Below are 27,587 nucleotides of genomic sequence, written 5' to 3'. Positions count from 1 at the left end.
GATGCTTTCAATTTTTTTTAACAATAAGTTTGAAGTTCACAGTGGTTTACATTTGTAGTAGTTCATTATGCCTGTGGTAAAAGCTCTCTTTTCTGCCATTATAGTTGCTGTGATTTTATTGAATGAAGAACCTTAGGTTGATTTATTTCTCTTCCTGTCTTCAGGCAACAGCCACGGCTGAGCTTCGTCACAACACCATTTACGAAAACCCTTCGATGTTATAAGCTACTAACTGTCCTCTTCAAATCACTCAATTTATAAATCACAGTCAAAATGTCAAATCTGAATAGTACACACTCACACACACACGTTTTGTCTGAGAACATTTTAATTTGGTAAAAATAAAAATAGGCCTTTACTGCCAATGCAGATGATCGATTCTTCAAAATAACAAGGATTTTTCTCAATATGGTAAATTATGTTTATCATAAATTAACAGAGAGAAAGTGGCAAGACTTAAAAATAATTGCCCAAGCCTAAATTAGCTAATAACAATAACTAATTTAGCCATCTAGCAGCCCTGATCTTGGTTTGATTAGGAGTAGCATTGTCAACAATTCTCTGTTATATTAGTACTGTGTTTTCCCAGCTTAAAGAATAATTGCACCACTTTTTATTTTATTTTAATAAAACAAATTCTCCAGGAATATTTTTTGTTTCGATATAAAATAAATCTTTATTTTTTAATCCAAATTAAAACATATCCCCAGCAACATAATTGTTTTTGTATTCACGGTAGAAATGTTAATTAATTACCAAGAGATCCTGTGTAATTGCAAAATAAAATCATGGAATTTCTGTATGTTATGTTTATACAAAAACTGAAAAGAAATACTGTAAAAAAATCTCACAATTAACTGAAATCACCTCTCGCAAATATTGTTTCCACAAAAATTCAGAAAGAGGACCAATATAACGGAGCCAGTATTTCTGATGAAATCAACCGTTCAGCGGAAACAAGAGCTCTCTGAAGTGCGGTAGACTACATCCATTGTGTAAAACGTTATAGCAAAGCCTTTGGTGACACCATGTGGTCAAAAATGGCATTACATCCTCCTCGTCCCCATTTAGAAGTGGACTCACGCACCTGTTGGTGTCGCGATGCTGCTGCCAACTCCGTCACCTGAAATTCTTCCTATTTTGCAGTAGACCTACTAGTCATAAGCATGTCCGCAGGGAGGATCAGCGCTTGAAGACGACTGTAAAATGTGCAGGTAGTTTACATTTCGGTGCCGTTACTCTGCAATATTTTACAAGAGATAACAGGAACTCCAGCAGTAGAAAACATGAGGTACCCTGGGAAATCCATTTTCCTTGTCTTTGTGATGGTGGTTTGGAGCAAACATTTACTTTTTAATTATTATTTTTTAATTCAAGAGACATGAAATACCAATTTGCCTTTGAAAAAGGATTGTGTTTATTTACATTGTTTGTCTGAATTACAATTTTTAAAAAAATGTTATTTTTTAAATGAATTGAGCGAGTTGCCTCGTCACTGGCAGACGGAGGAGAACAAGCTCGTATAAACGTTAGGTCGGGTGCGTGTGTCCTAAATGACTCCCTATACAATGCACTACTTTTGACCGCTGACACCTCTGGATCATAGTGTACTTTAAAAAAAAGGGGAATAGGGTGCTATTTGGAACACAGCATTGGTTGTCTTGTGTTGTGTTACAGTGGAGCGGACCCTAACCCTCCCAGTGGCAGCTTTGGCAGACAGACAAGAGGGAAGTCCTGGGAGGGATCGTCGCAGCAATACGGACAGTCTTCTCCTCCTCTCTTCCTTATCAGTGACTCTCTCCTTTCTTGCCCACAACCTACATTGAATAGAAAACACAGCCGTGTAAACAGTGCAGAAATCCTCCTAGTCCCTAAGGAGGAGAAGTCAACGAAAACCTCCTAGTCCCTAAGGAGGAGAAGTCAACGAAAACCTCCTAGTCCCTAAGGAGGAGAAGTCAACGAAAACCTCCTAGAGTGCAAATAACATTACGGTCAGCACCAACTGAAAAACCTCCCCCCAAAAAATCATATTGACATGTATAGTGGAACAACTGCACATTGTTGATTTAATTTAATCTCCACATTAGCCTGATTTTTATTGCTGAAATCAATGTAATGTACCATTGGATGATATTGCTATGCTTGTATCATTACTGTTAGGCCTCATCTGACGAGAGAGGCCTAATCCCAACGTAGGATACAAAATCAACGACACAATTCAATTCCGTCAACATCATAGTCTCATAGCTGATGGGGGGGGGAGTGGGGAAGCCAGATATTACCCGTTTGAAGTCATTCATGTTCGTTGCCTGTACGGGAGTCCCAATAAAAGTAAGGTAATTGATTTTCGTTGTCTCCTCATCCCCATGGTTGTTCTTCACAAACATCTGTTAGAACACATGGGAAAGAACCACAACTTCCATCATAATGGTCCGTTTCCCGGACACCGTTGAAGCGTTGTCCTGGCAATGCTCAATAGAGAATCTCCTTTTCAAAGAGCTTTCTAGTCTAGGACCATTGTCTGGGAAGTTGCCCATAAAGGATATCATTCATGCAGTCTTAGTTCAAACCCATGTTGCCAATCAAGCAACAAATATCAGATGTTTTGTTCTTTCTGTAAACATGCATTCTATATCACATGTGTGTGTAGCCTAGTGGGCTGCGGTTGAGATAAAAAAAAGTAAAAAAAAAAAGGTATATTTTCTATTTTGTGCCACTAGATGGCTGTATTGTTCTACATTAACACAACTCATTATTTATTTGATTTAACTAGGCAAGTCAGTTAAGAACAAATTCTTATTTACAAATTGGGCTGCGTCTCAATAGTCGTTAAATAGCTTCCTTCCTTGCTTCACCATATTATGATGATCATATTGACAAGATATTGTCTGCTCTAACAACGGGAATACGAGTCTACAAAGACAGAAGAAGGGCAAGAAGGAGGCGGGATCAGGTGGGAGCATTCTAGCCAATGAGAGAGTAGGTTAAGCATTTGACCAACAGACACAACTCTGATATATAAATTGTTTTTCTCAAAAGTTGCCAGGATACCACGTGCATCTATCAGTCATTCATAACCTGACCATTACCAAAACTATATTTCATCAAATCAATGACATTTTTTATGTTGACCAAATTCAACACTCATTGGCCTCCATACAGAAACTCTGCCTTTGGTTCAATTCACATTTTATTGTCATGGGGACAGATATTGGGGCGGAATCAGCCCTCTGGGGTCGCCTCTTCCTCTTGGTCTGCAGTTCAGAACTGGACCTTCTTCTTCTAGTGTTTAGAACAGGAACCAACTGAGCTACATGCAGTGTTTCAATATCATGTGACCTCAGAAAAATAACCAGGAACCAGGAAATGAGGGGCCTGCAGGTGATTGGTTGGTTGTTAAATGACTTACGGTGACGCTCTGGACATTCTGGAATTTGACGTATCTCAGTGGAATCAGTCCGTCGTCCTTGAAGTCCTCCTCTGCCAGGTCCAGGGTCTGAGTGGCCTCACTACGCTCAGCGTCGTCAAAGTCCATAGAGCGAGGAAGGTTAATGAAGATCTTCACACACTTTGGTGCCTGGGCTGTCAATGAGGAAGTAGGCAGAGGGGAGGAAAAAGGAAGTAGGCAGAGGGGAGGAAAAAGGAAGTAGGCAGAGGGGAGGAAAAAGGAAGTAGGCAGAGGGGAGGAAAAAGGAAGTAGGCAGAGGGGAGGAAAAAGGAAGTAGGCAGAGGGGAGGAAAAAGGAAGTAGGCAGAGGGGAGGAAAAAGGAAGTAGGCAGAGGGGAGGAAAAAGGAAGTAGGCAGAGGGGGGGGAAAAGGAAGTAGGCAGAGGGGGGGGAAAAGGAAGTAGGCAGAGGGGGGGGGAAAGGAAGTAGGCAGAGGGGGGGAAATAGGAAGTAGGCAGAGGGGGGGAAAAAGGAAGTAGGCAGAGGGGGGGAAAAAGGAAGTAGGCAGAGGGGAGGAAAAAGGAAGTAGGCAGAGGGGAGGAAAAAGGAAGTAGGCAGAGGGGGGGAAAAAGGAAGTAGGCAGAGGGGAGGAAAAAGGAAGTAGGCAGAGGGGGGGAAAAAGGAAGTAGGCAGAGGGGGGGAAAAAGGAAGTAGGCAGAGGGGAGGAAAAAGGAAGTAGGCAGAGGGGAGGAAAAAGGAAGTAGGCAGAGGGGAGGAAAAAGGAAGTAGGCAGAGGGGAGGAAAAAGGAAGTAGACAGAGGGGAGGAAAAAGGAAGTAGGCAGAGGGGAGGAAAAAGGAAGTAGGCAGAGGGGAGGAAAAAGGAAGTAGGCAGAGGGGAGGAAAAGGAAGTAGGCAGAGGGGAGGAAAAGGAAGTAGGCAGAGGGGAGGAAAAGGAAGTAGGCAGAGGGGAGGAAAAAGGAAGTAGGCAGAGGGGAGGAAAAAGGAAGTAGGCAGAGGGGAGGAAAAAGGAAGTAGGCAGAGGGGAGGAAAAAGGAAGTAGGCAGAGGGGAGGAAAAAGGAAGTAGGCAGAGGGGAGGAAAAAGGAAGTAGGCAGAGGGGAGGAAAAAGGAAGTAGGCAGAGGGGAGGAAAAAGAAAGTAGGCAGAGGGGAGGAAAAAGAAAGTAGGCAGAGGGGAGGAAAAAGGAAGTAGGCAGAGGGGAGGAAAAAGAAAGTAGGCAGAGGGGAGGAAAAAGAAAGTAGGCAGAGGGGAGGAAAAAGGAAGTAGGCAGAGGGGAGGAAAAAGGAAGTAGGCAGAGGGGAGGAAAAAGGAAGTAGGCAGAGGGGAGGAAAAAGGAAGTAGGCAGAGGGGAGGAAAAAGGAAGTAGGCAGAGGGGAGGAAAAAGGAAGTAGGCAGAGGGGAGGAAAAAGGAAGTAGGCAGAGGGGAGGAAAAAGGAAGTAGGCAGAGGGGAGGAAAAAGGAAGTAGGCAGAGGGGAGGAAAAAGGAAGTAGGCAGAGGGGAGGAAAAAGGAAGTAGGCAGAGGGGAGGAAAAGGGAAGTAGGCAGAGGGGAGGAAAAAGGAAGTAGGCAGAGGGGAGGAAAAAGGAAGTAGGCAGAGGGGAGGAAAAAGGAAGTAGGCAGAGGGGAGGAAAAAGGAAGTAGGCAGAGGGAGGGAAAGGAAGTAGGCAGAGGGGAGGAAAAAGGAAGTAGGCAGAGGGGAGGAAAAAGGAAGTAGGCAGAGGGGAGGAAAAAGGAAGTAGGCAGAGGGGAGGAAAAAGGAAGTAGGCAGAGGGGAGGAAAAAGGAAGTAGGCAGAGGGGAGGAAAAAGGAAGTAGGCAGAGGGGAGGAAAAAGGAAGTAGGCAGAGGGGAGGAAAAGGAAGTAGGCAGAGGGGAGGAAAAGGAAGTAGGCAGAGGGGAGGAAAAGGAAGTAGGCAGAGGGGAGGAAAAGGAAGTAGGCAGAGGGGGGGAAAAGGAAGTAGGCAGAGGGGGGGAAAGGAAGTAGGCAGAGGGAGGGAAAGGAAGTAGGCAGAGGGAGGGAAAAGGAAGTAGGCAGAGGGAGGGAAAAGGAAGTAGGCAGAGGGGAGGGAAAAGGAAGTAGGCAGAGGGGAGGAAAAAGGAAGTAGGCAGAGGGAGGGAAAGGAAGTAGGCAGAGGGAGAAAGGAAGTATGTATGAGACAGGGAAAGGAAAGGGGGGATAACTAGTCAGTTTTAAACTGAATTCCCTCAACTGAATGTGTCTTCCGCATTTAACCCAACCCCTCTGATTCAGAGAGGTGCGGAGGGCAGAAAACAGGGCAACCAAAGAAAGCACGGGAACTCGACAACAACAAACGAGAAACCACAATCATTCCAATACAGGACAACATCTATTCCATGTGCAACGGGTCAAATTTAAAAAGGTTTTCCTTTTCTACTACATGTACTTTTACTTGGAACTGAGCAACATTTAGGAGCAGACCAGGAAGAATAAGGACTCACCGAAGTCAGAGGACAGGAGCTTCATTGAGAACAGCTTGACAGGCTGGTTGAAGGCCATTGTAATTAGGAGCTGACGGGGAGAAAAAAGGAGTTTAGTACTATACATCTATTAGTCTGTCAGTGAGGGGTGATACTATACATCCATTAGTCTAGTCAGTGAGGGGTGATACTATACATCTATTAGTCTAGTCAGTGAGGGGTGATACTATACATCTATTAGTCTGTCAGTGAGGGGTGATACTATACATCTATTAGTCTAGTCAGTGAGGGGTGATACTATACATCTATTAGTCTAGTCAGTGAGGGGTGATACTATACATCTATTAGTCTAGTCAGTGAGGGGTGATACTATACATCTATTAGTCTAGTCAGTGAGGGGTGATACTATACATCTATTAGTCTAGTCAGTGAGGGGTGATACTATACATCTATTAGTCTAGTCAGTGAGGGGTGATACTATACATCTATTAGTCTAGTCAGTGAGGGGTGATACTATACATCTATTAGTCTAGTCAGTGAGGGGTGATACTATACATCTATTAGTCTAGTCAGTGAGGGGTGATACTATACATCTATTAGTCTAGTCAGTGAGGGGTGATACTATACATCTATTAGTCTGTCAGTGAGGGGTGATGCTATACATCTATTAGTCTAGTCAGTGACGGGTGATACTATACATCTATTAGTCTAGTCAGTGAGGGGTGATACTATACATCTATTAGTCTAGTCAGTGAGGGGTGATACTATACATCTATTAGTCTAGTCAGTGAGGGGTGATACTATACATCTATTAGTCTAGTCTAGTCAGTGAGGGGTGATGCTATACATCTATTAGTCTAGTCAGTGAGGGGTGATACTATACATCTATTAGTCTAGTCAGTGAGGGGTGATACTATACATCTATTAGTCTAGTCAGTGAGGGGTGATACTATACATCTATTAGTCTAGTCAGTGAGGGGTGATACTATACATCTATTAGTCTAGTCAGTGAGGGGTGATACTATACATCTATTAGTCTGTCAGTGAGGGGTGATACTATACATCTATTAGTCTAGTCAGTGAGGGGTGATACTATACATCTATTAGTCTAGTCAGTGAGGGGTGATACTATACATCTATTAGTCTAGTCAGTGAGGGGTGATACTATACATCTATTAGTCTAGTCTGTCAGTGAGGGGTGATACTATACATCTATTAGTCTAGTCAGTGAGAGGTGATACTATACATCTATTAGTCAGTGAGGGGTGATACTATACATCTATTAGTCTAGTCAGTGAGAGGTGATACTATACATCTATTAGTCTGTCAGTGAGGGGTGATACTATACATCTATTAGTCTAGTCAGTGAGGGGTGATACTATACATCTATTAGTCTAGTCAGTGAGGGGTGATACTATACATCTATTAGTCTAGTCAGTGAGGGGTGATACTATACATCTATTAGTCTAGTCTGTCAGTGAGGGGTGATACTATACATCTATTAGTCTAGTCAGTGAGAGGTGATACTATACATCTATTAGTCTAGTCAGTGAGGGGTGATACTATACATCTATTAGTCTGTCAGTGAGGGGTGATACTATACATCTATTAGTCTAGTCAGTGAGGGGTGATACTATACATCTATTAGTCTAGTCAGTGAGGGGTGATACTATACATCTATTAGTCTAGTCAGTGAGGGGTGATACTATACATCTATTAGTCTAGTCAGTGAGGGGTGTTACTATACATCTATTAGTCTAGTCAGTGAGGGGTGATACTATACATCTATTAGTCTAGTCTAGTCAGTGAGGGGTGATACTATACATCTATTAGTCTGTCAGTGAGGGGTGATACTATACATCTATTAGTCTAGTCTAGTCAGTGAGGGGTGATACTATACATCTATTAGTCTGTCAGTGAGGGGTGATACTATACATCTATTAGTCTAGTCAGTGAGGGGTGATACTATACATCTATTAGTCTAGTCAGTGAGGGGTGTTACTATACATCTATTAGTCTAGTCAGTGAGGGGTGATACTATACATCTATTAGTCTAGTCAGTGAGGGGTGATACTATACATCTATTAGTCTAGTCAGTGAGGAGTGATACTATACATCTATTAGTCTAGTCAGTGAGGGGTGATACTATCCATCTATTAGTCTAGTCAGTGAGGGGTGATACTATACATCTATTAGTCTAGTCAGTGAGGGGTGATACTATACATCTATTAGTCTAGTCAGTGAGGGGTGATACTATACATCTATTAGTCTGTCAGTGAGTGGTGATACTATACATCTATTAGTCAGTGAGGGGTGATACTATCCATCTATTAGTCAGTGAGGGGTGATACTATACATCTATTAGTCAGTGAGGGGTGATACTATACATCTATTAGTCAGTGAGGGGTGATACTATACATCTATTAGTCAGTGAGGGGTGATACTATACATCTATTAGTCTGTCAGTGAGGGGTGATACTATACATCTATTAGTCTGTCAGTGAGGGGTGATACTATACATCTATTAGTCTGTCAGTGAGGGGTGATACTATACATCTATTAGTCAGTGAGGGGTGATACTATACATCTATTAGTCTGTCAGTGAGGGGTGATACTATACATCTATTAGTCAGTGAGGGGTGATACTATACATCTATTAGTCTGTCAGTGAGGGGTGATACTATACATCTATTAGTCTGTCAGTGAGGGGTGATACTATACATCTATTAGTCTAGTCTGTCAGTGAGGGGTGATACTATACATCTATTAGTCTAGTCAGTGAGGGGTGATACTATACATCTATTAGTCTAGTCAGTGAGGGGTGATACTATACATCTATTAGTCTAGTCAGTGAGGGGTGATACTATACATCTATTAGTCTAGTCAGTGAGGGGTGATACTATACATCTATTAGTCTAGTCAGTGAGGGGTGATACTATACATCTATTAGTCTAGTCAGTGAGGGGTGATACTATACATCTATTAGTCTAGTCAGTGAGGGGTGATACTATACATCTATTAGTCTAGTCAGTGAGGGGTGATACTATACATCTATTAGTCTAGTCAGTGAGGGGTGATGCTATACATCTATTAGTCTAGTCAGTGAGGGGTGATACTATACATCTATTAGTCTAGTCAGTGAGGGGTGATACTATACATCTATTAGTCTGTCAGTGAGGGGTGATACTATACATCTATTAGTCTGTCAGTGAGGGGTGATACTATACATCTATTAGTCTAGTCAGTGAGGGGTGATACTATACATCTATTAGTCTAGTCAGTGAGGGGTGATACTATACATCTATTAGTCTGTCAGTGAGGGGTGATGCTATACATCTATTAGTCTAGTCAGTGACGGGTGATACTATACATCTATTAGTCTAGTCAGTGAGGGGTGATACTATACATCTATTAGTCTAGTCAGTGAGGGGTGATACTATACATCTATTAGTCTAGTCAGTGAGGGGTGATACTATACATCTATTAGTCTAGTCTAGTCAGTGAGGGGTGATGCTATACATCTATTAGTCTAGTCAGTGAGGGGTGATACTATACATCTATTAGTCTAGTCAGTGAGGGGTGATACTATACATCTATTAGTCTAGTCAGTGAGGGGTGATACTATACATCTATTAGTCTAGTCAGTGAGGGGTGATACTATACATCTATTAGTCTAGTCAGTGAGGGGTGATACTATACATCTATTAGTCTGTCAGTGAGGGGTGATACTATACATCTATTAGTCTAGTCAGTGAGGGGTGATACTATACATCTATTAGTCTAGTCTGTCAGTGAGGGGTGATACTATACATCTATTAGTCTAGTCAGTGAGAGGTGATACTATACATCTATTAGTCAGTGAGGGGTGATACTATACATCTATTAGTCTAGTCAGTGAGAGGTGATACTATACATCTATTAGTCTGTCAGTGAGGGGTGATACTATACATCTATTAGTCTAGTCAGTGAGGGGTGATACTATACATCTATTAGTCTAGTCAGTGAGGGGTGATACTATACATCTATTAGTCTGTCAGTGAGGGGTGATACTATACATCTATTAGTCTAGTCAGTGAGGGGTGATACTATACATCTATTAGTCTGTCAGTGAGGGGTGATACTATACATCTATTAGTCTGTCAGTGAGGGGTGATACTATACATCTATTAGTCTAGTCAGTGAGAGGTGATACTATACATCTATTAGTCTAGTCAGTGAGGGGTGATACTATACATCTATTAGTCTGTCAGTGAGGGGTGATACTATACATCTATTAGTCTAGTCAGTGAGGGGTGATACTATACATCTATTAGTCTAGTCAGTGAGGGGTGATACTATACATCTATTAGTCTAGTCAGTGAGGGGTGTTACTATACATCTATTAGTCTAGTCAGTGAGGGGTGATACTATACATCTATTAGTCTAGTCTAGTCAGTGAGGGGTGATACTATACATCTATTAGTCTGTCAGTGAGGGGTGATACTATACATCTATTAGTCTAGTCTAGTCAGTGAGGGGTGATACTATACATCTATTAGTCTGTCAGTGAGGGGTGATACTATACATCTATTAGTCTAGTCAGTGAGGGGTGATACTATACATCTATTAGTCTAGTCAGTGAGGGGTGTTACTATACATCTATTAGTCTAGTCAGTGAGGGGTGATACTATACATCTATTAGTCTAGTCAGTGAGGGGTGATACTATACATCTATTAGTCTAGTCAGTGAGGAGTGATACTATACATCTATTAGTCTAGTCAGTGAGGGGTGATACTATACATCTATTAGTCTAGTCAGTGAGGGGTGATACTATCCATCTATTAGTCAGTGAGGGGTGATACTATACATCTATTAGTCAGTGAGGGGTGATACTATACATCTATTAGTCAGTGAGGGGTGATACTATACATCTATTAGTCTGTCAGTGAGGGGTGATACTATACATCTATTAGTCAGTGAGGGGTGATACTATACATCTATTAGTCTGTCAGTGAGGGGTGATACTATACATCTATTAGTCTGTCAGTGAGGGGTGATACTATACATCTATTAGTCAGTGAGGGGTGATACTATACATCTATTAGTCTGTCAGTGAGGGGTGATACTATACATCTATTAGTCAGTGAGGGGTGATACTATACATCTATTAGTCTGTCAGTGAGGGGTGATACTATACATCTATTAGTCTGTCAGTGAGGGGTGATACTATACATCTATTAGTCTAGTCTGTCAGTGAGGGGTGATACTATACATCTATTAGTCTAGTCAGTGAGGGGTGATACTATACATCTATTAGTCTAGTCAGTGAGGGGTGATACTATACATCTATTAGTCTAGTCAGTGAGGGGTGATACTATACATCTATTAGTCTAGTCAGTGAGGGGTGATACTATACATCTATTAGTCTAGTCAGTGAGGGGTGATACTATACATCTATTAGTCTAGTCAGTGAGGGGTGATACTATACATCTATTAGTCTAGTCAGTGAGGGGTGATGCTATACATCTATTAGTCTAGTCAGTGAGGGGTGATACTATACATCTATTAGTCTAGTCAGTGAGGGGTGATACTATACATCTATTAGTCTGTCAGTGAGGGGTGATACTATACATCTATTAGTCTGTCAGTGAGGGGTGATACTATACATCTATTAGTCTAGTCAGTGAGGGGTGATACTATACATCTATTAGTCTAGTCAGTGAGGGGTGATACTATACATCTATTAGTCTAGTCAGTGAGGGGTGATACTATACATCTATTAGTCTAGTCAGTGAGGGGTGATACTATACATCTATTAGTCTGTCAGTGAGGGGTGATGCTATACATCTATTAGTCTAGTCAGTGACGGGTGATACTATACATCTATTAGTCTAGTCAGTGACGGGTGATACTATACATCTATTAGTCTAGTCAGTGAGGGGTGATACTATACATCTATTAGTCTAGTCAGTGAGGGGTGATACTATACATCTATTAGTCTAGTCAGTGAGGGGTGATACTATACATCTATTAGTCTAGTCTAGTCAGTGAGGGGTGATGCTATACATCTATTAGTCTAGTCAGTGAGGGGTGATACTATACATCTATTAGTCTAGTCAGTGAGGGGTGATACTATACATCTATTAGTCTAGTCAGTGAGGGGTGATACTATACATCTATTAGTCTAGTCAGTGAGGGGTGATACTATACATCTATTAGTCTAGTCAGTGAGGGGTGATACTATACATCTATTAGTCTGTCAGTGAGGGGTGATACTATACATCTATTAGTCTAGTCAGTGAGGGGTGATACTATACATCTATTAGTCTAGTCTGTCAGTGAGGGGTGATACTATACATCTATTAGTCTAGTCAGTGAGAGGTGATACTATACATCTATTAGTCAGTGAGGGGTGATACTATACATCTATTAGTCTAGTCAGTGAGAGGTGATACTATACATCTATTAGTCTGTCAGTGAGGGGTGATACTATACATCTATTAGTCTAGTCAGTGAGGGGTGATACTATACATCTATTAGTCTAGTCAGTGAGGGGTGATACTATACATCTATTAGTCTGTCAGTGAGGGGTGATACTATACATCTATTAGTCTGTCAGTGAGGGGTGATACTATACATCTATTAGTCTAGTCAGTGAGGGGTGATACTATACATCTATTAGTCTAGTCAGTGAGGGGTGTTACTATACATCTATTAGTCTAGTCAGTGAGGGGTGATACTATACATCTATTAGTCTAGTCTAGTCAGTGAGGGGTGATACTATACATCTATTAGTCTGTCAGTGAGGGGTGATACTATACATCTATTAGTCTAGTCTAGTCAGTGAGGGGTGATACTATACATCTATTAGTCTGTCAGTGAGGGGTGATACTATACATCTATTAGTCTAGTCAGTGAGGGGTGATACTATACATCTATTAGTCTAGTCAGTGAGGGGTGTTACTATACATCTATTAGTCTAGTCAGTGAGGGGTGATACTATACATCTATTAGTCTAGTCAGTGAGGGGTGATACTATACATCTATTAGTCTAGTCAGTGAGGAGTGATACTATACATCTATTAGTCTAGTCAGTGAGGGGTGATACTATACATCTATTAGTCTAGTCAGTGAGGGGTGATACTATACATCTATTAGTCAGTGAGGGGTGATACTATACATCTATTAGTCAGTGAGGGGTGATACTATACATCTATTAGTCTGTCAGTGAGGGGTGATACTATACATCTATTAGTCAGTGAGGGGTGATACTATACATCTATTAGTCTGTCAGTGAGGGGTGATACTATACATCTATTAGTCTGTCAGTGAGGGGTGATACTATACATCTATTAGTCAGTGAGGGGTGATACTATACATCTATTAGTCTGTCAGTGAGGGGTGATACTATACATCTATTAGTCTGTCAGTGAGGGGTGATACTATACATCTATTAGTCTAGTCAGTGAGGGGTGATACTATACATCTATTAGTCTAGTCAGTGAGGGGTGATACTATACATCTATTAGTCTAGTCAGTGAGGGGTGATACTATACATCTATTAGTCTAGTCAGTGAGGGGTGATACTATACATCTATTAGTCTAGTCAGTGAGGGGTGATACTATACATCTATTAGTCTAGTCAGTGAGGGGTGATACTATACATCTATTAGTCTAGTCAGTGAGGGGTGATACTATACATCTATTAGTCTAGTCAGTGAGGGGTGATACTATACATCTATTAGTCTAGTCAGTGAGGGGTGATACTATACATCTATTAGTCTAGTCAGTGAGGGGTGATACTATACATCTATTAGTCTAGTCAGTGAGGGGTGATACTATACATCTATTAGTCTAGTCAGTGAGGAGTGATACTATACATCTATTAGTCTAGTCAGTGAGGGGTGATACTATACATCTATTAGTCTGTCAGTGAGGGGTGATACTATACATCTATTAGTCAGTGAGGGGTGATGCTAAACATCTATTAGTCTAGTCAGTGAGGGGTGATGCTATACATCTATTAGTCAGTGAGGGGTGATGCTAAACATCTATTAGTCTAGTCAGTGAGGGGTGATACTATACATCTATTAGTCAGTGAGGGGTGATACTATACATCTATTAGTCTAGTCAGTGAGGGGTGATGCTAAACATCTATTAGTCTGTCAGTGAGGGGTGAAACTATACATCTATTAGTCTGTCAGTGAGGGGTGATGCTATACATCTATTAGTCTGTCAGTGAGGGGTGAAACTATACATCTATTAGTCTAGTCAGTGAGGGGTGATGCTAAACATCTATTAGTCTAGTCAGTGAGGGGTGATGCTAAACATCTATTAGTCTGTCAGTGAGGGGTGAAACTATACATCTATTAGTCTAGTCAGTGAGGGGTGATGCTAAACATCTATTAGTCTAGTCAGTGAGGGGTGATGCTATACATCTATTAGTCTAGTCAGTGAGGGGTGATGCTAAACATCTATTAGTCTAGTCAGTGAGGGGTGATGCTAAACATCTATTAGTCTAGTCAGTGAGGGGTGATGCTAAACATCTATTAGTCTAGTCAGTGAGGGGTGATGCTATACATCTATTAGTCAGTGAGGGGTGATGCTAAACATCTATTAGTCTAGTCAGTGAGGGGTGATGCTATACATCTATTAGTCTGTCAGTGAGGGGTGATGCTATACATCTATTAGTCTGTCAGTGAGGGGTGATACTATACATCTATTAGTCTGTCAGTGAGGGGTGATACTATACATCTATTAGTCTAGTCTGTCAGTGAGGGGTGATACTATACATCTATTAGTCTAGTCAGTGAGGGGTGATACTATACATCTATTAGTCTAGTCAGTGAGGGGTGATACTATACATCTATTAGTCTAGTCAGTGAGGGGTGATACTATACATCTATTAGTCTAGTCAATGAGGGGTGATACTATACATCTATTAGTCTAGTCAGTGAGGGGTGATACTATACATCTATTAGTCTAGTCAGTGAGGGGTGATACTATACATCTATTAGTCAGTGAGGGGTGATACTATAGATCTATTAGTCAGTGAGGGGTGATACTATACATCTATTAGTCAGTGAGGGGTGATACTATACATCTATTAGTCAGTGAGGGGTGATACTATACATCTATTAGTCTAGTCAGTGAGGGGTGATACTATACATCTATTAGTCAGTGAGGGGTGAAACTATACATCTATTAGTCTAGTCTGTCAGTGAGGGGTGATACTATACATCTATTAGTCTAGTCTGTCAGTGAGGGGTGATACTATACATCTATTAGTCTAGTCAGTGAGGGGTGATACTATACATCTATTAGTCTAGTCAGTGAGGGGTGATACTATACATCTATTAGTCTAGTCAGTGAGGGGTGATACTATACATCTATTAGTCTAGTCAGTGAGGGGTGATACTATACATCTATTAGTCTAGTCAGTGAGGGGTGATACTATACATCTATTAGTCAGTGAGGGGTGATACTATACATCTATTAGTCAGTGAGGGGTGATATTATACATCTATTAGTCAGTGAGGGGTGATACTATACATCTATTAGTCTGTCAGTGAGGGGTGATACTATACATCTATTAGTCTAGTCAGTGAGGGGTGATACTATACATCTATTAGTCTGTCAGTGAGGGGTGATACTATACATCTATTAGTCTAGTCAGTGAGGAGTGATACTATACATCTATTAGTCTAGTCAGTGAGGGGTGATACTATACATCTATTAGTCTAGTCAGTGAGGGGTGATACTATACATCTATTAGTCTAGTCAGTGAGGGGTGATACTATACATCTATTAGTCTAGTCAGTGAGGGGTGATACTATACATCTATTAGTCAGTGAGGGGTGATACTATACATCTATTAGTCAGTGAGGGGTGATACTATACATCTATTAGTCTAGTCTGTCAGTGAGGGGTGATACTATACATCTATTAGTCTGTCAGTGAGGGGTGATACTATACATCTATTAGTCTGTCACTGAGGGGTGATACTATACATCTATTAGTCTAGTCAGTGAGGGGTGATACTATACATCTATTAGTCTAGTCAGTGAGGGGTGATACTATACATCTATTAGTCTAGTCAGTGAGGGGTGATACTATACATCTATTAGTCTAGTCTGTCAGTGAGGGGTGATACTATACATCTATTAGTCTAGTCAGTGAGGGGTGATACTATACATCTATTAGTCTAGTCAGTGAGGGGTGATACTATACATCTATTAGTCTAGTCAGTGAGGGGTGATACTATACATCTATTAGTCTAGTCAGTGAGGGGTGATACTATACATCTATTAGTCTAGTCAGTGAGGGGTGATACTATACATCTATTAGTCTAGTCAGTGAGGGGTGATACTATACATCTATTAGTCTGTCAGTGAGGGGTGAAACTATACATCTATTAGTCTAGTCAGTGAGGGGTGATACTATACATCTATTAGTCTGTCAGTGAGGGGTGATACTATACATCTATTAGTCTAGTCAGTGAGGGGTGATACTATACATCTATTAGTCTAGTCTGTCAGTGAGGGGTGATACTATACATCTATTAGTCTAGTCAGTGAGGGGTGATACTATACATCTATTAGTCTGTCAGTGAGGGGTGATACTATACATCTATTAGTCTAGTCAGTGAGGGGTGATACTATACATCTATTAGTCTAGTCAGTGAGGGGTGATACTATACATCTATTAGTCTAGTCAGTGAGGGGTGATACTATACATCTATTAGTCTAGTCAGTGAGGAGTGATACTATACATCTATTAGTCTAGTCAGTGAGGGGTGATACTATACATCTATTAGTCTAGTCAGTGAGGGGTGATACTATACATCTATTAGTCTAGTCAGTGAGGGGTGATACTATACATCTATTAGTCAGTGAGGGGTGATGCTATACATCTATTAGTCTGTCAGTGAGGGGTGATACTATACATCTATTAGTCAGTGAGGGGTGATGCTATACATCTATTAGTCTAGTCAGTGAGGGGTGATGCTATAAATCTATTAGTCTAGTCAGTGAGGGGTGATACTATACATCTATTAGTCTAGTCAGTGAGGGGTGATACTATACATCTATTAGTCAGTGAGGGGTGATACTATACATCTATTAGTCTAGTCAGTGAGGGGTGATACTATACATCTATTAGTCAGTGAGGGGTGATACTATACATCTATTAGTCTAGTCTGTCAGTGAGGGGTGATACTATACATCTATTAGTCTAGTCTGTCAGTGAGGGGTGATACTATACATCTATTAGTCTAGTCTGTCAGTGAGGGGTGATACTATACATCTATTAGTCTAGTCTGTCAGTGAGGGGTGATACTATACATCTATTAGTCTAGTCAGTGAGGGGTGATACTATACATCTATTAGTCTAGTCAGTGAGGGGTGATACTATACATCTATTAGTCTAGTCAGTGAGGGGTGATACTATACATCTATTAGTCTGTCAGTGAGGGGTGATACTATACATCTATTAGTCTAGTCAGTGAGGGGTGATACTATACATCTATTAGTCTAGTCAGTGAGGGGTGATACTATACATCTATTAGTCTGTCAGTGAGGGGTGATACTATACATCTATTAGTCTAGTCAGTGAGGGGTGATACTATACATCTATTAGTCTAGTCAGTGAGGGGTGATACTATACATCTATTAGTCTAGTCTGTCAGTGAGGGGTGATACTATACATCTATTAGTCTAGTCAGTGAGGGGTGATACTATACATCTATTAGTCTAGTCAGTGAGGGGTGATACTATACATCTATTAGTCTAGTCAGTGAGGGGTAATACTATACATCTATTAGTCTAGTCAGTGAGGGGTGATACTATACATCTATTAGTCTAGTCAGTGAGGGGTGATACTATACATCTATTAGTCAGTGAGGGGTGAAACTATACATCTATTAGTCTAGTCTGTCAGTGAGGGGTGATACTATACATCTATTAGTCTAGTCTGTCAGTGAGGGGTGATACTATACATCTATTAGTCTAGTCAGTGAGGGGTGATACTATACATCTATTAGTCTAGTCAGTGAGGGGTGATACTATACATCTATTAGTCTAGTCAGTGAGGGGTGATACTATACATCTATTAGTCTAGTCAGTGAGGGGTGATACTATACATCTATTAGTCTAGTCAGTGAGGGGTGATACTATACATCTATTAGTCAGTGAGGGGTGATACTATACATCTATTAGTCAGTGAGGGGTGATATTATACATCTATTAGTCAGTGAGGGGTGATACTATACATCTATTAGTCTGTCAGTGAGGGGTGATACTATACATCTATTAGTCTAGTCAGTGAGGGGTGATACTATACATCTATTAGTCTGTCAGTGAGGGGTGATACTATACATCTATTAGTCTAGTCAGTGAGGAGTGATACTATACATCTATTAGTCTAGTCAGTGAGGGGTGATACTATACATCTATTAGTCTAGTCAGTGAGGGGTGATACTATACATCTATTAGTCTAGTCAGTGAGGGGTGATACTATACATCTATTAGTCAGTGAGGGGTGATACTATACATCTATTAGTCAGTGAGGGGTGATACTATACATCTATTAGTCAGTGAGGGGTGATACTATACATCTATTAGTCTAGTCTGTCAGTGAGGGGTGATACTATACATCTATTAGTCTGTCAGTGAGGGGTGATACTATACATCTATTAGTCTGTCACTGAGGGGTGATACTATACATCTATTAGTCTAGTCAGTGAGGGGTGATACTATACATCTATTAGTCTAGTCAGTGAGGGGTGATACTATACATCTATTAGTCTAGTCAGTGAGGGGTGATACTATACATCTATTAGTCTAGTCTGTCAGTGAGGGGTGATACTATACATCTATTAGTCTAGTCAGTGAGGGGTGATACTATACATCTATTAGTCTAGTCAGTGAGGGGTGATACTATACATCTATTAGTCTAGTCAGTGAGGGGTGATACTATACATCTATTAGTCTAGTCAGTGAGGGGTGATACTATACATCTATTAGTCTAGTCAGTGAGGGGTGATACTATACATCTATTAGTCTAGTCAGTGAGGGGTGATACTATACATCTATTAGTCTGTCAGTGAGGGGTGAAACTATACATCTATTAGTCTAGTCAGTGAGGGGTGATACTATACATCTATTAGTCTGTCAGTGAGGGGTGATACTATACATCTATTAGTCTAGTCAGTGAGGGGTGATACTATACATCTATTAGTCTAGTCTGTCAGTGAGGGGTGATACTATACATCTATTAGTCTAGTCAGTGAGGGGTGATACTATACATCTATTAGTCTGTCAGTGAGGGGTGATACTATACATCTATTAGTCTAGTCAGTGAGGGGTGATACTATACATCTATTAGTCTAGTCAGTGAGGGGTGATACTATACATCTATTAGTCTAGTCAGTGAGGGGTGATACTATACATCTATTAGTCTAGTCAGTGAGGAGTGATACTATACATCTATTAGTCTAGTCAGTGAGGGGTGATACTATACATCTATTAGTCTAGTCAGTGAGGGGTGATACTATACATCTATTAGTCTAGTCAGTGAGGGGTGATACTATACATCTATTAGTCAGTGAGGGGTGATGCTATACATCTATTAGTCTGTCAGTGAGGGGTGATACTATACATCTATTAGTCAGTGAGGGGTGATGCTATACATCTATTAGTCTAGTCAGTGAGGGGTGATGCTATAAATCTATTAGTCTAGTCAGTGAGGGGTGATACTATACATCTATTAGTCTAGTCAGTGAGGGGTGATACTATACATCTATTAGTCAGTGAGGGGTGATACTATACATCTATTAGTCTAGTCAGTGAGGGGTGATACTATACATCTATTAGTCAGTGAGGGGTGATACTATACATCTATTAGTCTAGTCTGTCAGTGAGGGGTGATACTATACATCTATTAGTCTAGTCTGTCAGTGAGGGGTGATACTATACATCTATTAGTCTAGTCTGTCAGTGAGGGGTGATACTATACATCTATTAGTCTAGTCTGTCAGTGAGGGGTGATACTATACATCTATTAGTCTAGTCTGTCAGTGAGGGGTGATACTATACATCTATTAGTCTAGTCAGTGAGGGGTGATACTATACATCTATTAGTCTAGTCAGTGAGGGGTGATACTATACATCTATTAGTCTGTCAGTGAGGGGTGATACTATACATCTATTAGTCTAGTCAGTGAGGGGTGATACTATACATCTATTAGTCTAGTCAGTGAGGGGTGATACTATACATCTATTAGTCTGTCAGTGAGGGGTGATACTATACATCTATTAGTCTAGTCAGTGAGGGGTGATACTATACATCTATTAGTCTGTCAGTGAGGGGTGATACTATACATCTATTAGTCTAGTCAGTGAGGGGTGATACTATACATCTATTAGTCTAGTCAGTGAGGGGTGATACTATACATCTATTAGTCTAGTCAGTGAGGGGTGATACTATACATCTATTAGTCTAGTCAGTGAGGGGTGATACTATACATCTATTAGTCTAGTCAGTGAGGGGTGATACTATACATCTATTAGTCTGTCAGTGAGGGGTGATACTATACATCTATTAGTCTAGTCAGTGAGGGGTGATACTATACATCTATTAGTCTGTCAGTGAGGGGTGATACTATACATCTATTAGTCTAGTCAGTGAGGGGTGATACTATACATCTATTAGTCTAGTCAGTGAGGGGTGATACTATACATCTATTAGTCTAGTCAGTGAGGGGTGATACTATACATCTATTAGTCTAGTCAGTGAGGGGTGATACTATACATCTATTAGTCTAGTCAGTGAGGGGTGATACTATACATCTATTAGTCTAGTCAGTGAGGGGTGATACTATACATCTATTAGTCAGTGAGGGGTGATACTATACATCTATTAGTCAGTGAGGGGTGATATTATACATCTATTAGTCAGTGAGGGGTGATACTATACATCTATTAGTCTAGTCTGTCAGTGAGGGGTGATACTATACATCTATTAGTCTAGTCAGTGAGGGGTGATACTATACATCTATTAGTCTGTCAGTGAGGGGTGATACTATACATCTATTAGTCTAGTCAGTGAGGGGTGATACTGACTAGACTAATAGATGTATAGTAACACCCCTCACTGACTAGACTAATAGATGTATAGTGAGGGGTGTTACTATACATCTATTAGTCTGTCAGTGAGGGGTGATACTATACATCTATTAGTCTGTCAGTGAGGGGTGAAACTATACATCTATTAGTCTAGTCAGTGAGGGGTGATACTATACATCTATTAGTCTGTCAGTGAGGGGTGATACTATACATCTATTAGTCTGTCTGTGAGGGGTGATACTATACATCTATTAGTCTAGTCAGTGAGGGGTGATACTATACATCTATTAGTCTGTCAGTGAGGGGTGATACTATACATCTATTAGTCTGTCAGTGAGGGGTGATACTATACATCTATTAGTCTGTCAGTGAGGGGTGATACTATACATCTATTAGTCTAGTCAGTGAGGGGTGATACTATACATCTATTAGTCTAGTCAGTGAGGAGTGATACTATACATCTATTAGTCTAGTCAGTGAGGGGTGATACTATACATCTATTAGTCTAGTCAGTGAAGGGTGATACTATACATCTATTAGTCTAGTCAGTGAGGGGTGATACTATACATCTATTAGTCAGTGAGGGGTGATGCTATACATCTATTAGTCTGTCAGTGAGGGGTGATACTATACATCTATTAGTCAGTGAGGGGTGATGCTATACATCTATTAGTCTAGTCAGTGAGGGGTGATGCTATACATCTATTAGTCTAGTCAGTGAGGGGTGATACTACACATCTATTAGTCTAGTCAGTGAGGGGTGATACTATACATCTATTAGTCAGTGAGGGGTGATACTATACATCTATTAGTCTAGTCAGTGAGGGGTGATACTATACATCTATTAGTCTAGTCTGTCAGTGAGGGGTGATACTATACATCTATTAGTCTAGTCTGTCAGTGAGGGGTGATACTATACATCTATTAGTCTAGTCTGTCAGTGAGGGGTGATACTATACATCTATTAGTCTAGTCTGTCAGTGAGGGGTGATACTATACATCTATTAGTCTAGTCAGTGAGGGGTGATACTATACATCTATTAGTCTAGTCAGTGAGGGGTGATACTATACATCTATTAGTCTAGTCAGTGAGGGGTGATACTATACATCTATTAGTCAGTGAGGGGTGATACTATACATCTATTAGTCTAGTCAGTGAGGGGTGATACTATACATCTATTAGTCTAGTCTGTCAGTGAGGGGTGATACTATACATCTATTAGTCTAGTCAGTGAGGGGTGATACTATACATCTATTAGTCTAGTCTGTCAGTGAGGGGTGATACTATACATCTATTAGTCTAGTCAGTGAGGGGTGATACTATACATCTATTAGTCTAGTCAGTGAGGGGTGATGCTATACATCTATTAGTCTAGTCAGTGAGGGGTGATACTATACATCTATTAGTCTAGTCAGTGAGGGGTGATACTATACATCTATTAGTCTAGTCTGTCAGTGAGGGGTGATACTATACATCTATTAGTCTAGTCAGTGAGGAGTGATACTATACATCTATTAGTCTAGTCAGTGAGGGGTGATACTATACATCTATTAGTCTGTCAGTGAGGGGTGATACTATACATCTATTAGTCAGTGAGGGGTGATGCTATACATCTATTAGTCTAGTCAGTGAGGGGTGATACTATACATCTATTAGTCAGTGAGGGGTGATACTATACATCTATTAGTCAGTGAGGGGTGATACTATACATCTATTAGTCTAGTCAGTGAGGGGTGATACTATACATCTATTAGTCTGTCAGTGAGGGGTGATACTATACATCTATTAGTCTAGTCAGTGAGGGGTGATACTATACATCTATTAGTCTGTCAGTGAGGGGTGATACTATACATCTATTAGTCTAGTCAGTGAGGGGTGATACTATACATCTATTAGTCTAGTCAGTGAGGGGTGTTACTATACATCTATTAGTCTAGTCAGTGAGGGGTGATACTATACATCTATTAGTCTGTCAGTGAGGGGTGATACTATACATCTATTAGTCTGTCAGTGAGGGGTGATACTATACATCTATTAGTCTAGTCAGTGAGGGGTGATACTATACATCTATTAGTCTAGTCAGTGAGGGGTGATACTATACATCTATTAGTCTGTCAGTGAGGGGTGATACTATACATCTATTAGTCTGTCAGTGAGGGGTGATACTATACATCTATTAGTCTGTCAGTGAGGGGTGATACTATACATCTATTAGTCTAGTCAGTGAGGGGTGATACTATACATCTATTAGTCTAGTCAGTGAGGGGTGATACTATACATCTATTAGTCTAGTCAGTGAGGGGTGATACTATACATCTATTAGTCTAGTCAGTGAGGGGTGATACTATGCATCTATTAGTCTAGTCAGTGAGGGGTGATACTATACATCTATTAGTCTAGTCAGTGAGGGGTGATACTATACATCTATTAGTCTAGTCAGTGAGGGGTGATACTATACATCTATTAGTCTAGTCAGTGAGGGGTGATACTATACATCTATTAGTCTAGTCAGTGAGGGGTGATACTATACATCTATTAGTCTAGTCTGTCAGTGAGGGGTGATACTATACATCTATTAGTCTAGTCAGTGAGGGGTGATACTATACATCTATTAGTCTAGTCAGTGAGGGGTGATACTATACATCTATTAGTCTAGTCAGTGAGGGGTGATACTATACATCTATTAGTCTAGTCAGTGAGGGGTGATACTATACATCTATTAGTCTAGTCAGTGAGGGGTGATACTATACATCTATTAGTCTAGTCAGTGAGGGGTGATACTATACATCTATTAGTCTAGTCAGTGAGGGGTGATACTATACATCTATTAGTCTGGTCAGTGAGGGGTGATACTATACATCTATTAGTCTAGTCAATGAGGGGTGATACTATACATCTATTAGTCTAGTCAGTGAGGGGTGATACTATACATCTATTAGTCTAGTCAGTGAGGGGTGATACTATACATCTATTAGTCTAGTCAGTGAGGGGTGATACTATACATCTATTAGTCTGTCAGTGAGTGGTGATACTATACATCTATTAGTCTAGTCAGTGAGGGGTGATACTATACATCTATTAGTCTGTCAGTGAGGGGTGATACTATACATCTATTAGTCTAGTCAGTGAGGGGTGATACTATACAACTATTAGTCAGTGAGGGGTGATACTATACATCTATTAGTCAGTGAGGGGTGATACTATACATCTATTAGTCAGTGAGGGGTGATACTATACATCTATTAGTCTAGTCTGTCAGTGAGGGGTGATACTATACATCTATTAGTCTAGTCAGTGAGGGGTGATACTATACATCTATTAGTCTGTCACTGAGGGGTGATACTATACATCTATTAGTCTAGTCAGTGAGGGGTGATACTATACATCTATTAGTCTGTCAGTGAGGGGTGATACTATACATCTATTAGTCTAGTCAGTGAGGGGTGATACTATACATCTATTAGTCTGTCAGTGAGGGGTGATACTATACATCTATTAGTCTAGTCAGTGAGGGGTGATACTATACATCTATTAGTCTGTCAGTGAGAGGTGATACTATACATCTATTAGTCTAGTCAGTGAGGGGTGATACTATACATCTATTAGTCTAGTCAGTGAGGGGTGATACTATACATCTATTAGTCTGTCAGTGAGGGGTGATACTATACATCTATTAGTCTAGTCAGTGAGGGGTGATACTATACATCTATTAGTCTGTCAGTGAGGGGTGATACTATACATCTATTAGTCTGTCAGTGAGGGGTGATGCTATTCATCTATTAGTCTAGTCAGTGAGGGGTGATACTATACATCTATTAGTCTAGTCAGTGAGGGGTGATACTATACATCTATTAGTCTGTCAGTGAGGGGTGATACTATACATCTATTAGTCTGTCAGTGAGGGGTGATACTATACATCTATTAGTCTGTCAGTGAGGGGTGATACTATACATCTATTAGTCTAGTCAGTGAGGGGTGATACTATACATCTATTAGTCTAGTCAGTGAGGGGTGATACTATACATCTATTAGTCTAGTCAGTGAGGGGTGATACTATACATCTATTAGTCTAGTCAGTGAGGGGTGATACTATGCATCTATTAGTCTAGTCAGTGAGGGGTGATACTATACATCTATTAGTCTAGTCAGTGAGGGGTGATACTATACATCTATTAGTCTAGTCAGTGAGGGGTGATACTATACATCTATTAGTCTAGTCAGTGAGGGGTGATACTATACATCTATTAGTCTAGTCAGTGAGGGGTGATACTATACATCTATTAGTCTAGTCTGTCAGTGAGGGGTGATACTATACATCTATTAGTCTAGTCAGTGAGGGGTGATACTATACATCTATTAGTCTAGTCAGTGAGGGGTGATACTATACATCTATTAGTCTAGTCAGTGAGGGGTGATACTATACATCTATTAGTCTAGTCAGTGAGGGGTGATACTATACATCTATTAGTCTAGTCAGTGAGGGGTGATACTATACATCTATTAGTCTAGTCAGTGAGGGGTGATACTATACATCTATTAGTCTAGTCAGTGAGGGGTGATACTATACATCTATTAGTCTGGTCAGTGAGGGGTGATACTATACATCTATTAGTCTAGTCAATGAGGGGTGATACTATACATCTATTAGTCTAGTCAGTGAGGGGTGATACTATACATCTATTAGTCTAGTCAGTGAGGGGTGATACTATACATCTATTAGTCTAGTCAGTGAGGGGTGATACTATACATCTATTAGTCTGTCAGTGAGTGGTGATACTATACATCTATTAGTCTAGTCAGTGAGGGGTGATACTATACATCTATTAGTCTGTCAGTGAGGGGTGATACTATACATCTATTAGTCTAGTCAGTGAGGGGTGATACTATACAACTATTAGTCAGTGAGGGGTGATACTATACATCTATTAGTCAGTGAGGGGTGATACTATACATCTATTAGTCAGTGAGGGGTGATACTATACATCTATTAGTCTAGTCTGTCAGTGAGGGGTGATACTATACATCTATTAGTCTAGTCAGTGAGGGGTGATACTATACATCTATTAGTCTGTCACTGAGGGGTGATACTATACATCTATTAGTCTAGTCAGTGAGGGGTGATACTATACATCTATTAGTCTGTCAGTGAGGGGTGATACTATACATCTATTAGTCTAGTCAGTGAGGGGTGATACTATACATCTATTAGTCTGTCAGTGAGGGGTGATACTATACATCTATTAGTCTAGTCAGTGAGGGGTGATACTATACATCTATTAGTCTGTCAGTGAGAGGTGATACTATACATCTATTAGTCTAGTCAGTGAGGGGTGATACTATACATCTATTAGTCTAGTCAGTGAGGGGTGATACTATACATCTATTAGTCTGTCAGTGAGGGGTGATACTATACATCTATTAGTCTAGTCAGTGAGGGGTGATACTATACATCTATTAGTCTGTCAGTGAGGGGTGATACTATACATCTATTAGTCTGTCAGTGAGGGGTGATGCTATTCATCTATTAGTCTAGTCAGTGAGGGGTGATACTATACATCTATTAGTCTAGTCAGTGAGGGGTGATACTATACATCTATTAGTCTGTCAGTGAGGGGTGATACTATACATCTATTAGTCAGTGAGGGGTGATGCTATACATCTATTAGTCTAGTCAGTGAGGGGTGATGCTATACATCTATTAGTCAGTGAGGGGTGATGCTATACATCTATTAGTCAGTGAAGGGTGATACTATACATCTATTAGTCTAGTCAGTGAGGGGTGATACTATACATCTATTAGTCTAGTCAGTGAGGGGTGATACTATACATCTATTAGTCTAGTCTAGTCAGTGAGGGGTGATACTATACATCTATTAGTCTAGTCAGTGAGGGGTGATACTATACATCTATTAGTCTAGTCAGTGAGGGGTGATACTATACATCTATTAGTCTAGTCAGTGAGGGGTGATACTATACATCTATTAGTCTAGTCAGTGAGGGGTGATACTATACATCTATTAGTCTAGTCAGTGAGGGGTGATACTATACATCTATTAGTCTAGTCAGTGAGGGGTGATACTATACATCTATTAGTCTGTGAGGGGTGATACTATACATCTATTAGTCAGTGAGGGGTGATACTATACATCTATTAGTCAGTGAGGGGTGATACTATACATCTATTAGTCTAGTCAGTGAGGGGTGATACTATACATCTATTAGTCAGTGAGGGGTGATACTATACATCTATTAGTCTAGTCAGTGAGGGGTGATACTATACATCTATTAGTCTAGTCAGTGAGGGGTGATACTATACATCTATTAGTCTAGTCAGTGAGGGGTGATACTATACATCTATTAGTCTGGTCAGTGAGGGGTGATACTATACATCTATTAGTCTAGTCAGTGAGGGGTGATACTATACATCTATTAGTCTAGTCAGTGAGGGGTGATACTATACATCTATTAGTCAGTGAGGGGTGATACTATACATCTATTAGTCAGTGAGGGGTGATACTATACATCTATTAGTCAGTGAGGGGTGATACTATACATCTAATAGTCTGTCAGTGAGGGGTGATACTATACATCTATTAGTCAGTGAGGGGTGATACTATACATCTATTAGTCTAGTCAGTGAG

The 27,587-nt window shown here is 40.3% G+C and overlaps 1 protein-coding gene across 2 annotated transcripts in view; it reads right to left on the bottom strand.

The window, feature by feature from the left end:
- Window positions 1-1,393: 1,393 nt before the first annotated feature.
- Window positions 1,394-27,587, bottom strand: part of LOC129813006 (thioredoxin-like protein 1) — a 29,079-nt gene continuing 2,885 nt past the window's right edge. The window contains exons 5-8 of one of the 2 annotated variants that reach the window (XM_055865102.1): window positions 5,865-5,934; window positions 3,410-3,582; window positions 2,283-2,387; window positions 1,394-1,817 (exon numbers count right to left, since the gene is read on the bottom strand). In XM_055865102.1, coding sequence (XP_055721077.1) covers window positions 1,788-1,817; window positions 2,283-2,387; window positions 3,410-3,582; window positions 5,865-5,934 — 378 coding nt within the window. In that variant the 3' untranslated portion in view covers window positions 1,394-1,787. The remainder of the gene's footprint in view (window positions 1,818-2,282; window positions 2,388-3,409; window positions 3,583-5,864; window positions 5,935-27,587) is intronic. The other variant, XM_055865113.1, reaches the window with a different exon arrangement.

The sequence above is a fragment of the Salvelinus fontinalis genome, chromosome 2, assembly GCF_029448725.1.
Source record: "Salvelinus fontinalis isolate EN_2023a chromosome 2, ASM2944872v1, whole genome shotgun sequence".
Lineage (NCBI taxonomy): Eukaryota > Metazoa > Chordata > Actinopteri > Salmoniformes > Salmonidae > Salvelinus > Salvelinus fontinalis.
The sequence above is the reverse complement of the archived record's forward strand: the minus strand, read 5'-3'. Positions and strand labels throughout refer to the sequence as shown.